We start from the raw sequence: 14,099 nt of genomic DNA on the forward strand, positions 1-14,099 counted from the left end.
TTCTACTTGACCATTAAATGCCAAGTATTTCAATCCAATCAACATGATTCAAAGTGAGCAGACCCCTAAGTTGGGCTCATTTGCAGATGGTTCTCTAAAAAGGTTCAGTAGAGATTGACCGGTTCATTGTGGTGTCTAGTATTTCCTAGAAGACCTTAATTCACCAATTATACTTTCTGCAATCTGAAAGTTCTCTAACTATAGCAGCGAAAATCCCTCCAACTCATTTCCCCATTGGCATGAGTGGATCACATAGACACTGTTGTTAGCAACCAGGAGCAACAGAGCGCAGGAACAATTATACCTATGACCTAATGCAATTCTACCTGCCAACTTTGGCCGGGGAGTAATGGAATGAGATAAGCCAGCGCTGGTATAGATGGTTAAGGAGGATAAATGATTGTGTAACAATCACCAGGTGCTCTCTGATTGCCATTGTTATAGAGCCATTGTTACTTTTTCCATATTAACTCTGATTTGCTGACTGAGTGACACACTTGGGTCATACACCAAATACCTAACAGAACAGAAACATGATAGATGACCAACTGCTGGATATCACTGTTATTTGTGATTCATCAAACATCTATATTCTCTGATTTAAGAACAGAAAATGGAGGTCAGTTCTATCTTTTGGTCTTTCTTGTCTTTTCCTCATAAAAAATGTCCTTGTTTACAGTCATTCAGAGGACATATGTTGCCATTCCCTAGAACACATCCATTGTGTTGTAATCTAACTAGGCCACAGTAACCACCCAATATCATATCATCCCTAGCACTCCACTTGTCTAATGTTACAGTTCTCAACATAACTTCACAGACATTTGAGGTTTTCATACCACTTTTACGCCTCACTTGACACTTGCCATCCCAGTAAAAAGCAGCTGTATTTGCATTCCACTGAGGCTGTCGAGTCTAAGGCTTGGTCCTCTGGAGGATGTTGTGAAGATCAGAACCATGTAAGCTGTCAGAGCATAGAGATGTTACCATATCACACTGAGATGCTTTTCTCATGTCTATCGACTCATGAAGAGACATGGCAAAAGACAGCTCTAGGCCTGGAGGCCCATATAGTGGTAGGACTTAGGAGACTGCTACGAAGAGTGGGTGTGTAGTGTGTGTGGTGCGCACTGGGACGCACTGGGGGGGGCAAGGATTGCGTCAGGGCTAGAGCACGTAGCGCCATTTTCCCAGGCCCCTAAACACACTCCTCCGACTTCCTGGCGCTGTGAGGGAGGGAGGGGTTGAATTGCAAGCACGCATCTCTTATCAGAACCCAGAGCCCAAAAGCACAACTTCCTCCAAGGCGGCCTGAGGAATTTGGAAAAGGAAGAGCCTTTCCCTTCTTGACCTTATTAAAATTGGCGGTCTCACAGATACCATCATGCTTATACGCAGGAAGAATATAGTGGTGAACAAGGCGCAGTGAAGTTGAATTGTTCACTGTTTTATATATATTTCATACTGTAACTGGGTCACCTGTCTTATGCCTTTTCCAGCCCTGTGATGTCATTCTGACCACTGGTTTGGGTAGCTAATAGTTTATTTACATCTGGGAGCAGGGTGTTATTATAAGGTGATAACAACTTATTCCACCATAGGCTTTATGGTTGTTCCACGGTGCCTTTTGAGAAGTGTAACTTAATCTCAAGAGGTTAAATAAATAAAAATACTGTAGCAAGTGCATATTAAGTGCCAAATACAGTAACACGGTTGCCCGTAACAGGGTTGACAGTAACAGCGTTGACAATTTCATCTTAAATCAGCCATAAATTCCATTTTGACAAGGGGAATGGAAGCTTATTGTGTGCAACAGGGAGTGGCAATGGAAGGGGGGGGGGGATTGTTAAAACATTTGTAGGCTGTCTATGGGTAACTACAGGGTTGACGTGTTAAGCTTGACCCGCTCAGTTTTCCACCACAAAACACAGGAAAGGGCCAAAAAGAGTAGAACCAGCTCACCTATTTTTATGCTATGATTTGACTATTAGCTGTTTAATGTTGCTTTTGGAAAAAAAGATTAAAGAAATAGTTTACTTTCACCATATTCAAATGGGAGTTCACGTAGCAGGGTTGACCTTAAAATGAGGGACAGAGGTAAATGAATCAATAATCACACTAAATAATAATCTAGAGAAATAACTTTGTCAAAGCAAAATAATAACTAGGGCTTCAAAATGATGGCGAAAACTTAGAGAAATGTTGGGGTTAAGTGGATTAAAATCTTCCTAGATGTCACAGAGGGTGCAGGCTTTTTATATAACCCTGGAAGATACATTCTGATACATAGCTTTACAGCCTCAGAGTTATGTGATACTAGCCTGTATGTCATATTTGAGCAGGTACAGCTGATCTCCTCTCTGTCACAAACTCTGTCCGCCAATCCCAAAACTTGTATTTGTATTTATTATGGATCCCCATTAGCTGCTGCCAAGACAGCAACTATTCTTCCTGGGGTCCAGCAAAATGAAGGCAATTATACATTTTTAAAAACATTACAATACATTCACAACAGATTTCACAACATAATACGTGTGTGCCCTCAGGCCCCTACTCTACTACTACATACAGTGCCTTGTAAAAGTATTCATCCCCCTTGCCATTTTTCCTATTTTGTTGCATTACAACCTGTAATTTAAATGGATTTGTATTTGGATTTCATGTAATGGACATACACAAAATAGTCCAAATTGGTGATGTGAAATGAAAAAAAAAAAAAAAAAACGGAAAAGTTGTGCATGCATATGTATTCACCCTCTCACGACTGTTGAAGGATGAGGACCAAGGTGCAGCGTGGTGAGCGTACATTTTCTTTATTTTAAGCAAAATGACGCCAAACAAAACAATAAACACTACAAAAACAAAACCTAGAAGCTCACAAGCAAAGTGCTCTAAACAGAGACAACCTCCCACACACACAGGTGGGAAAAGGTTACCTAAGTATGGTTCCCAATCAGAGACAACGATAGACAGCTGTCCCTGATTGAGAACCATACCCGGCCAAAAACAAAGAAATAGAAAACATAGAACACAAAACATAGAATGCCCACCCCAACTCACGCCCAGACCAAACCAAAACAGAGACATAAAAAGGATCTCTAAGGTCAGGGTGTGACACACCCCTTTGCTATGATGCCACTAAATAAGATCTGGTGCAACCAATTAACTTCAGAAGTCACAGAATTAGTTAGATTGCACACAGGTGTACTTTATTTAAGTGTCACATGATCTGTCACATGATCTCAGTATATATACACCTGTTCTGAAAGGCCCCAGAGTCTGCAACACCACTAAGCAAGGGGCACCACCAAGCAAGCAGCACCATGAAGACCAAGGAGCTCTCCAAACAGGTCAGGGACAAAGTTGTGGAGAAGTACAGATCAGGGTTAGGTTATAAAAAAATATCTGAAACCTTGAACATCCCACAGAGCACCATTAAATCCATTATTAGAAATGGAAAGAATATGGCACCACAACAAAGCTGCCAAGAGAGGGCTGCCCACCAAAACTCACAGACCAGGCAAGGAGGGCATTAATCAGAGATGCAGCAAAGAGATGAAAGATAACCCTGACGGAGCTGCAAAGCTCTACAGAGGAGATTGGTGTATCTGTCCGTTGGACCACTTTAAGCCGTATACTCCACAGAGCTGGGCTTTACGGAAGAGTAAAAATGATATGTCTGGCACAAACCCAACACCTTTCATCACCCTGAGAACACCATCCCCACATTGAAGAATGGTGGTGGCAGCATCATGCTGTGAGAATATTTTTCATTGGCAGGGACTGGGAAACTGGTCAGAATTGAAGGAATGATGGATGATGCAAAAGACAGGGAAATTCTTGAAGGAAACCTGTTTCAGTCTTCCAGAGATTTGAGACTGGGACAGAGGTTCACCTTCCAGCAGGACAATGACCCTAAGCATACTGCTAAAGCAACACTCGAGTGGATTAAGGGGAAACATTTAAATGTCTTGGAATGGCCTAGTCAAAGCCCAGGCCTCAATCCAATTGAGAATCTGTGGTATGACTTAAAGATTGCTGTATACCAGCAGAACCCATCCAACTTGAAGGAGCTGGAGCAGTTTTGCCTTGAAGAATGGCCAAAAATCCCAGTGGCTAGATGTGCCAAGCTTATAGAGACATACCCCAAGAGACTTGCAGCTGTAATTGCTGCAAAAGGTGGCTCTACAAAGTATTGACAATGGGGGGTGAATAGTTATGCATGCTCAAGTTTTAAATTTTTTAGTCTTATTTCTTGTTTATTTCACAATTACAAATATTTTGCATCTTCAAAGTGGTAGGCATGTTGTGTAAATCAAATGATACAACCCCCCCAAAAAATCTATTTTAATTCCAGGTTGTAAAGCAACAAAATAGGAAAAATTTCAAGGGGGGGATGAATACTTTCGCAAGCCACTGTATCTACAACACAAAATCCATGTGTACATGTGTGTATAGTGCATATGTTATCGTGTGTATGTATGCATGTGTCTGCACCTGTCTGTTTTTTAAATTAAATGTTAGTGCTTGCATGAGTTACTTGATGTGGAATAGAATTCCATGTAGTCATGGCTCTATGTAGTACTGTGCACCTCCCATAGTCTGTTCTGGACTTGGGGACTGTGAAGATACCTTTGGGGGCTTGTCTTGTGGGGTATGCATGGGTGTCCGAGCTGTGTGCCAGCAGTTCAAATAGACAGCTTGGTGCATTCAACATACAACTTCTCACGAATACAAGTAGCGATGAAGTGAATCTCTCCTCCACTTTGAGCCAGGAGAGATTGACATGCATATTATTAATGTTAGCTCTCTGTGTACATCCAAGGGCCAGCCATGCTGCCCTGTTCTGAGCCAATTCCAATTTTCCCAAAATTCCCTCTTTGTGGACCCTGACCACACGTCTGAACAGTAGTCCAGGTGTGACAAAACTAGGGCCTGTAGGACCTGCCTTGTTGATAGTGCTGTTAAGAATGCAGAGCAGATCTTTATTATGGACAGACTTCTCCCCATCCTAGCTACTGTTGTATCAATATGTTTTGAGCAAGACAGTTTACAATCCAGGGTTACTCCAAGCAATTTAGTCTCCTCAACTTGCTCAATTTACACATTATTCATTACAAGATTTAGTTGAGGTTTAGGGTTTAGTGAATGATTTGTCCCAAATACAATGCTTTTCGTTTTTTAAATATTTAGGATTAACTTATTCCTTGCCACTAATTCTGAAACTAACTGCAGTTATTTGTGAAGTGTTGCAGTCAATTCAGTTGCTGTGGTGGCTGACGTGTATATTGTTGAGTCATCCGCATACATAAACTCAGCAAAAAAAGAATCGGCCCTTTTTCAGGACACTGCCTTTCAAAACGAATTAGTAAAAATCCTTCACAGATCTTCACTGTAAAGGGTTTAAACACTGTTTCCCATGCTTGTTCAATTAACCGTAAACAATTAATGAACATGCACCTTTGGAACGGTCGTTAAGACACTAACAGCTTACAGACGGTAGGCAATTAAGGTCACAGTTATGAAAACTTAGGACACTAAAGAAGCCTTTCTAATGACTCTGAAAAACGGAAAAAGAAAGATGCCCAGGTTACCTGCTCATCTGCATGAATGTGCCTTAGGCATGCTGCAAGGAGGCATGAGGACTATAGATGTGGCCAGGGCAATAAATTGCAATGTCCGTACTGTGAGACGCCTAAGACAGCGCTACAGGGAGACAGGACAGACAGCTGATTGTCCTCACAGTGGCAGACCACATGTAACAACACATGCACAGGATCTGTACATCCGAACATCACACCTGCGGGACAGGTACAGGATGGCAACAACAATTGCCTGAGTTACACCAGGAACCCTCAATCCCTCCATCAGTGCTCAGACTGTCCACAATAGGCTGAGAGAGGCTGGACTGAGGGCTTCTAGGCCTGTTGTAAGGCAGGTCCTCACCAGACATCATCGGCAATAACGTCGCCTATGGGCACAAACCCACCTTCGCTGGACCAGACAGGACTGGCAAAAAAGTGCTCTTCACTGACGAGTCGCGGTTTTGTCTCACCGGATGATGGTCGGATTCGCGTTTATCGTCAAAGGAATGAGCGTTACACCGAGGCCTGTACTCTGCAGCGGGACAGATTTGGAGGTGGAAGGTCTGTCATGGTCTGGGACAGTGTGTCACAGCATCATCGGACTGAGCTTGTTGTCATTGCAGGCAATCTCAATGCTGTGTGTTACAGGGAAGACATCCTCCTCCCTCATGTGGTATCCTTCCTGCAGGCTCATGACCCTCCAGCATGACAGTGCCACAAGCCATACTGCTCGTTGTGTGCATGATTTCCTGCAAGACAGGAATGTCAGAGTTCTGCCATGGCCAGCTAAGAGCCCGGATCTCAATCCCATTGAGCACGTCTGGGACCTGTTGGATCGGAATGTGAGGGCTAGGGCCATTCCCCCCATAAATGTCCAGGAACTTGCAGGTGCCTTGATGGAAGAGTGGGGTAACATCTCACAGCAAGAACTGACAAATATGGTGCAGTCCATGAGGAGGAGATGCACTGCAGTACTTAAGGCAGCTGGTGGCCACACCACATACTGACTGTTACTTTTGATTTTGACCCCCCTTTGTTCAGGGACACATTATTCCAGTTTTGTTAGTCACATGTCTGTGGAACTTGTTCAGTTGATGTCTCAGTTGTTGAATTTTGTTATGTTCATACACATATTTACATGTGTATGTAAACACAATTGACAGAGAGAGGACGTTTCTTTTTTTGTGCTGAGTTTAGATATTCCTGGCTTTACTTAAAGCCAGAGGAATGTCGTTAGTAAAGATTGAAAAAAGTAAGGGGCCTAGACAGCTGCCCTGGGGAATTTCTGATTCTACCTGGATTTTGTTGGAGAGGCTTCCATTAAAGAACACCCTCTGAGTTCTGTTAGACAGGTAACTCTTTATCCACAATATAGCAGGGGGTGTAAAGCCATAACACATATGTTTTTCCAGCAACATACTATGATCGATAACGTCAAAAGCCTCACTGAAGTCTAACAAAGCGCCCCGGACAATATTTTTTAATACATTTCTATCAGTCATTTGTGTAAGCGCTGTGCTTGTTGAATGTCCTTCCCTAAAAGCATACTGAAAGTCTGTTGTCAATTTGTTTACTGTAAAATAGCATTGTATCTTGCTAAATAAAGGAGAAATCTGGTCAAACACAATTTTTCCCAGAAGTTTACTAAGGGTTGGTAGCAGGCAGGATTGGCCGGCTTTTTGAACCTGTAAAAAAGGCTATACAATTCTTAGGTAAGGGAAAACCTTTTGCTTCCCTCCAGGCCTGAGGGCACACACTTTCTAGTAGGCTTAAATTGAAGATCTGGGAAATAGGAGTGGCAATATTGTCCACTATTATCTTCTGTAATTTTCCATCCAAGTTGTCAGACCCTGGTGGCTTGTCATTGATGATAGACAACTTTCATTTTTTCCCCTTCCACACTTACTTCACGGAATTCAAAATTACAACCCTTGTCTTTCATAATTTGGTCAGATACACTTGGATGTGTAGTGTCAATGTTTGTTGCTGGCATTTCATGCCTAAGTTTGCAAATCTTGCCAATGAAAAAATCCTTAAAGTGATTGATTCAATGAATGATGGAGCAGAGTTTGCTCAAAATGTAATTTAAGGTGCTCCAAAGCTGTTTACTATCATTCTTTGTCATTTATCTTTGTTTCATAGTGTAGTTTCTTCTTCTTTTTATTCAGTTTAGTCACATGATTGCTCAATTTGCAGTACGTTTGCCAATCAGTTGTACAGCCAGACCTATTTTCCATTTATTTTGCCTCATCCCTCTCAACCATACAATTTTTCCATTCCTCGTCAATCCACAGGGATTTCACTGTTTTTACAGTCATTTTCTTAATGGGTGCATGCTTATTACTAACTTGGATAAGACATTGGGCCAACCAGAAAATAATTGTAAATATGTCAAGTGCAGCATCTGGTTGCTTGTCATTACACACAACGAACCAACAAATATTCTTTACATCAACAACATCGGAATCACTACCAAACTTATTGGATGACCTTTTATACACTATATTAGGCCCAGTTTAAGGAACTTTAGTTTTCCTATATATGGCTACTATATTGTTATCACTACATCCTAGGGATTTGGAGACTGCTTTCAAACACATTTATGCAGCATTAGTAAAGATGTGATCTATACATGTTGATGATTTAATTCCTGTGATGTTTATAACTACCCTGTTAGGTTGATTGAACGAGGTTACAGGAACTAGTTACAGTTTGAAGCTTTCTCTTGAGTGGACAGCCTGATGAAAGCCAGTCAATATTGGACAGGAACAGAAATCATCCTCCTCTAACACTAAGTGATCAAACCTGGCTGTTGATTTGATGAACCCCATTCCCATCTAGCAGAGTTTATCTCCCCTGGATCAAAGGAGTCTTGTGATATTCACAGCTTGTTTTTCCCCTGTTTACATATCTCAGCCATCTGCTTTTTTCTTGTAATTATGTCAGACACTCTTATGCAGAGCAACTTACAAGAACAAGTAGGCTCAAGTGCCTTGCTCAAGAGCACATCGCCAGATGTTTCACTTAGTCAGCTTTGGGATTTGAACAATCGACCTTTCGGTTACTGGCCCAACGCTCTTAACCACTATACTACCTGCCGCCTCTTTGTAACTCAACCTCCAGCTGTCTTCCCCTGACCCCCACAGCCTGGGAGAAAAACACCTAATTCCAAGTACTCTCTCGTTGTTTCTTTATCGTTTTCTCTCTTTAACGTTCTCTCTCTTTCTCTCTGGGTTTTATTTCATGAAGTACCAGTGAGTTTGAAGAAAGATTGCACTTCTTTCCACCATCTGTCCCTGACAGTACTATGTCAATGGTGGGAGTTAGCAGATGGGTGGAACCTCAACAGAGGGGACATGAAAGGCTGTGTGTGGCCAGAGGGACTGAAGCCACTTCTGACAAACGATGTCTGCCTTTTCTGTGTCTGACACACACACGCCACGTTAGCCAATTAGGAGCAATTAGGATGGCCTCTTCCAAAAATCCACTGTAAAAGTACACCCTCTCAGAGATGAGAGGAGAAAAAGGAGAGAGACGCTTCTATTTTTGTCCGCATTATTTTTGCGAGTGTAATTAAAGCGTAAAATAGCTCGCTTAATATGCACAAATATTTGTCCTGATATTAAAATGTGCCAACCAGAAAATAATTGTCATTTAATTTGAATATTGTTTTTTTGTTTGCAGAAATCGAAGCGAAGGAGGCTTGTGATTGGCTGAGAGCAGCCGGCTTTCCCCAGTACGTGCAATTATACAAAGGTAAATATCAAATAGTAATCCTCTCAAGCCATCAAACACAATCTATTACAGTGCACACCACATCCACATATTTGCTCATCCATAACAAACAGTGTCATATCACGCCTTGTTTGCCTCTCAGATTGCAGGTTCCCCATTGATATAGACTGGGTAAAGAGTGATCACAGTTTTCTGGATAAGGATGCACTTGATTCACTCTGCAGGTGAGTAGCTGGACTTTACATCCACTCCCTCCTTCCCTCCCTCCTTGCTCCTTGTTCTACTGATGGAGTGTATGTAGTGCTGGAATACTTCATTGGGCTGGGGAAAGAGAGAGAGAGAGAGAAAGACAGAGTGTGTGAGTGCGTTTGATTTCGATTGGGTCCCATGCTGCTGTGCTTGTTTAACCGCCATTCTTCTCCTCTGCTTGCAGGAGATTAAACACTTTAAACAAATGTGTGGAGCTGAGGCTGGAGCAGGGCAGATCAAAGAGACGGGTGAGTGAGAGTGAACACCAACATGGCAGCTCTGTCAAAGACACCGCAGTAACCAGAGGAAAAGTTCCTAGTTAGCATTTAACGCATCGATTTCCACTGATATTGATGGCTAGGTAGATAGCTCCACCCACCTCCAAAACTCCTCAAAACTTCAATAGTCTTTGTTTGAGAAAGTGCAGAGAAAGATAATTTGGGTGAAAACTCTAGAATTAATCATGTTGCATAATAATTTTCTACTTAAAGTCCCAGTGCAGCCAAAAACTAGATTTTCCCATATTTTATATACATTTCCATAACTTTGAGGTTGGAATAGTGCTGTGAAATTGTGAAAATGAATTCTAGATGAGTTTTCTAAGAGCTAGATGAAAAAGAGAAATTAAATTTCATTCTGTTTTGGTGGGATGGAGTTTTGGCCTTCCATAGTGACATCACCATGCGGTAAATAGGAGATTTCCTAACCTCTCTGCCAATAACCTCTCCTCCCCACTCAGACAACTCCCAGACAGTCCTCGCAAAATTTTTGCTTGTGAAATTATTATTTGCTAAGAAGCTATTCTTGACATTTTTGGATCATTTTAATAGAAAACAATCACATTAAGGTACTTAATTGTTACCCAGTAATTATTTGACATTGATATAAAAAATGGCTGCACTGGACATTTAATGTTCTCAGAGACTCGTTATCTCAGAATTTTGTTATCTTTGTGGAAGATATAATAAAGAAGGAAAATATATTTTAAAAATCTATATTTAAAATACTATATATATATTTACAAAACAATATACATGGGGGATTGGAAATGTTGCAGACAATTTACATTGATAGAGGCCAAAATCTATCTGCAAAATTAAAGCTGATCTACTCAAAAACATAAAATAAATAAAACATATCTCTGAAGAGTTACATGATGTCCAGAAAAAGTTGGCCCTGATTTTTTTTTTGAGACATGACTCATACAGTACCTTGATTATTGTCTTGTAATTCTTAGTTGGAGGAGTCAGAGGATGAAGAGCCTTGTGCCATCAGTGCCAAATGGGCCTACGAGAGGCAGACAAGGCGCTGGCGTCGACTAGAGGGGATGGGCTTCCTGTGTTTACCGGACAGCCATGATATGTCCCCGGGTGAATCCAACGACCGTCATGAGGTCTGCTCCCTCCACAGCACCAGCAGCACTGAGAGTGAGGGCCGCAAGACTGCCACTGATGACCAAGAGACCAGCAGGAGCTCGTCTCGCTGCTCCTCCACCAACAAGACCATGTCCCTAGACACGTCGTTCAGCGGGCCCCCCTCCCCAGGGGGTGAGATGCTCGGCTTCAGCAGTGCTGAGGAGCGCTTCCCGGACAAGCCCCCCAGGAAGAAGGGCCCCAGTCTGCTGAGGAAGATGGAGAAGCTGCGTCTGAGGAGCACAACCACCCTCCGCTCCCCAAGCCACAGTGGCCACAGCAGAACCAGGCTGGTCATCTCTGGCCCCGTGCTCCAGGTGGGTCTGGATGTCGAGCACAGGCTGAGACGGCTGCAGTGCCTGGACATCTCCACCCTGCAGGACAGGGATAGGGACCGGCCGGGCAGCCAGGCCTCCTCCTCACCATCCTCCCCCCACTCAGGCAGCAGCAGCCCCAGCACATCAGAGAGCAGCAGTACTGTCAGCACCCCAAGCCCCATCACCAGGGTACGCAGCAACTGCAAACGAACCGGCGGGGTCCAAGAACAGCACCAGGAAGGTCTCCACAGCGGCCCGGTCCGAGAGCTCCAAGACTACAAGGACGAGAGGAATAACCACGAGAGCCTGGTCTTCCAGATCCCTCAGGGACACAAGCCAGGAACGTTCCCCACTGCCCTCACTCACAACAATGTCCTGTTGCCCATAGACAATACCTCCGTCAACTGGAGAACTGGGAGCTTCCATGGGTACCGTGGGCGACGGAGTAGGGGGAGCGCAGCGGCCAAGGACCAGGATTCCCCCTGCTGCAGCCCCCCAGCCTCATTGGACCACCGGGCCAGTATCTATGACAACGTGCCGACAGGCCAGGTGATTGGCCAGGAGGTGGAGCATCACAGGGCGGTGGAGACGGAGGAGATCAGCGAAAACATTGATGTGTTCTCTGCGCTGGACAGTGTGATGGAGCGTATCAGCGGCCTGCAGCAACTCGTCAACACCTGGACGGACAAACTGTCAGAGGACTCTGACTCTGACTCTAACCGCGGCTCCACCCCCTCTCCCTGCCCCTCCTCCTCCTCCAACCACATCCACCTGGAGATCAAGGAGGCTGAGGCGCTGGGGCTGGGAGCCGTGGAGGGGGAGGGAGATGAGGACAGGGAGAGCCTAGAAAAAGAATCTGTGGATGGTGATGGCACAGAGGTTCAGTCACTACTTCGCAATATCAGGTGAGAACAGGCTGTGGAGAATGACAGCTGGCCTGAGCGCTCATTAAGAAGGCATATTGGAAGTTTATTACTCGTACATACAGATCCATTACTTATGTAATTGTATCATTGAGAATAAAAATGCAAATAGGTTTTATTATTGTAAATGCATGAACTCTATCAGTGAACAAATCATTGTTCTGTTGTGTCTGTTCTATAGACGGAGCCAGCACCACTGGTCAAGCGAGCAGAGCCTTCCCTCAGTGACTGCCAGCAGCCCAGGGGTCGAGGCCCAGCCTGTCTCTCACCTCCACCTGCTGCGGAAGCTCTCCCTACTTAAACTCACCGCTCTCATGGACAAGTACTCCCCATCCAGCAAGCAGGGCTGGAACTGGTAAGGAATGGGAGGGGAAGTGAAGAGGGGGGAGAGGGAGAGGAGAAATGGGATGGGGAAGGTAGAGTTGAGGTAGAGAAAAGGAAGGGTTGGAGAATCAAAGGAAAGTGGTAGTGCGATGAGGGAAATGAGGAAGAGAAGGGGAAGTGGGGGAGGAAGGGCTGAAGAGGTGGAAGATTGGATGCAGAACTCACTATTTATGTAAAGTTGCAACCTTGCCTCTCACAAGACAAAACACAGGATGCTGTCAGAGCAATAAACCCCCCCAATAAAGATGCACAAAAAATCAGCATCAGAAAAAGCCGGCATGACAAAGTATAACCTTCAGGCTAGATTCCTGGGGAAATTATAGACAGGTCCTCTTCTTTCCTTTGGGATAAGGAATGTAGCTGGGTAATATTCGATATGTGCAGTTGAAGTCGGAAGTTTACATACATCTTAGCCAAATACATTTAAACTCAGTTTTTCACAATTCCTGACATTTAATCCGAGTAAATATGCCCTGTCTTAGGTCAGTTATGATCACCACTTTATTTCAAGAATGTGGAATGTCAGAATAATAGTAGAGAGAATGATTTATTCAGCTTTAGTTTCTTTCATCACATTCCCAGTGGGTCAAACGTTTACATACACTCAATTAGTATTTGGTAGAATTGCTTTTAAATTGTTTAACTTGGGTCAAACGTGTCGGGTAGCCTTCCACAAGCTTCAAACAATAAGTTGGGTGAATTTTTGCCCATTCCTCCCTGACAGAGCTGGTGTAACTGAGTCAGGTTTGTAGGCCTCCTTTCTCGCACACGCTTTTTCAGTTCTGCCCACAAATGTTCTATAGGATTGAGGTCAGGGCTTTGTGACGGCCACTCCAATACCTTGACTTTGTTGTCCTTAAGCCATTTTGCCACAACTTTGGAAGTATGCATGGGGTCATTGTCCATTTGGAAGCCCCAATAGCGACCAAGCTTTAACCTCCTGACTGATGTCTTGAGATGTTGCTTCAATATATCCACATAATTTTCCGTCCTCGTGATGCCATCTATTTTGTGAAGTGAACCAGTCCCGCCTGCAGCAAAGCACCCACACAACATGATGCTGCCACCCCTGTGCTTCACGGTTTGGATGGTGTTCTTCTGCTTGCAAGCCTCCCTCTTTTTCCTCCAAACATAACAATGGTCAATATGGTCAAATAGTTATATTTTTGTTTCATCAGACCAGAGGACATTTCTCCAAAAAGTACAATCTTTGTTCCCATGTGCAGTTGCAAACCGTAGACTGATTTTTTTATGGCAGTTTTGGAGCAGTGGCTTCTTCCTTGCTGAGCAGCCTTTCAGGTGATGTCGATATAGGACTCGTTTTACTGTGGATATAGATACTTTTGTACCTGTTTCCTCCAGCATCTTCACAAGGTCCTTTGCTGTTGTTCTGAGATTGATTTGCACTTTTCACACTAAAGTTTGTTCATGTCTAGGAGACAGAACGAGTCTCCTTCCCGAGTGGTATGGTGGCTGCGTGGTCCCATGATGTTT

General features: G+C 43.6%; 1 protein-coding gene across 2 annotated transcripts in view; it reads left to right on the forward strand.

The window, feature by feature from the left end:
- Positions 1 to 14,099, forward strand: part of si:dkeyp-23e4.3 (rho GTPase-activating protein 7) — a 115,095-nt gene that overhangs the window by 86,678 nt on the left and 14,318 nt on the right. For both annotated transcript variants that reach the window (XM_042326844.1, XM_042326845.1), the window contains exons 2-6: positions 9,270 to 9,341; positions 9,463 to 9,544; positions 9,754 to 9,817; positions 10,807 to 12,203; positions 12,403 to 12,576. In XM_042326844.1, coding sequence (XP_042182778.1) covers positions 9,270 to 9,341; positions 9,463 to 9,544; positions 9,754 to 9,817; positions 10,807 to 12,203; positions 12,403 to 12,576 — 1,789 coding nt within the window. The remainder of the gene's footprint in view (positions 1 to 9,269; positions 9,342 to 9,462; positions 9,545 to 9,753; positions 9,818 to 10,806; positions 12,204 to 12,402; positions 12,577 to 14,099) is intronic.

Source organism: Oncorhynchus tshawytscha, linkage group LG09 (genome assembly GCF_018296145.1).
Source record: "Oncorhynchus tshawytscha isolate Ot180627B linkage group LG09, Otsh_v2.0, whole genome shotgun sequence".
In the NCBI taxonomy this organism is placed as follows: domain Eukaryota; kingdom Metazoa; phylum Chordata; class Actinopteri; order Salmoniformes; family Salmonidae; genus Oncorhynchus; species Oncorhynchus tshawytscha.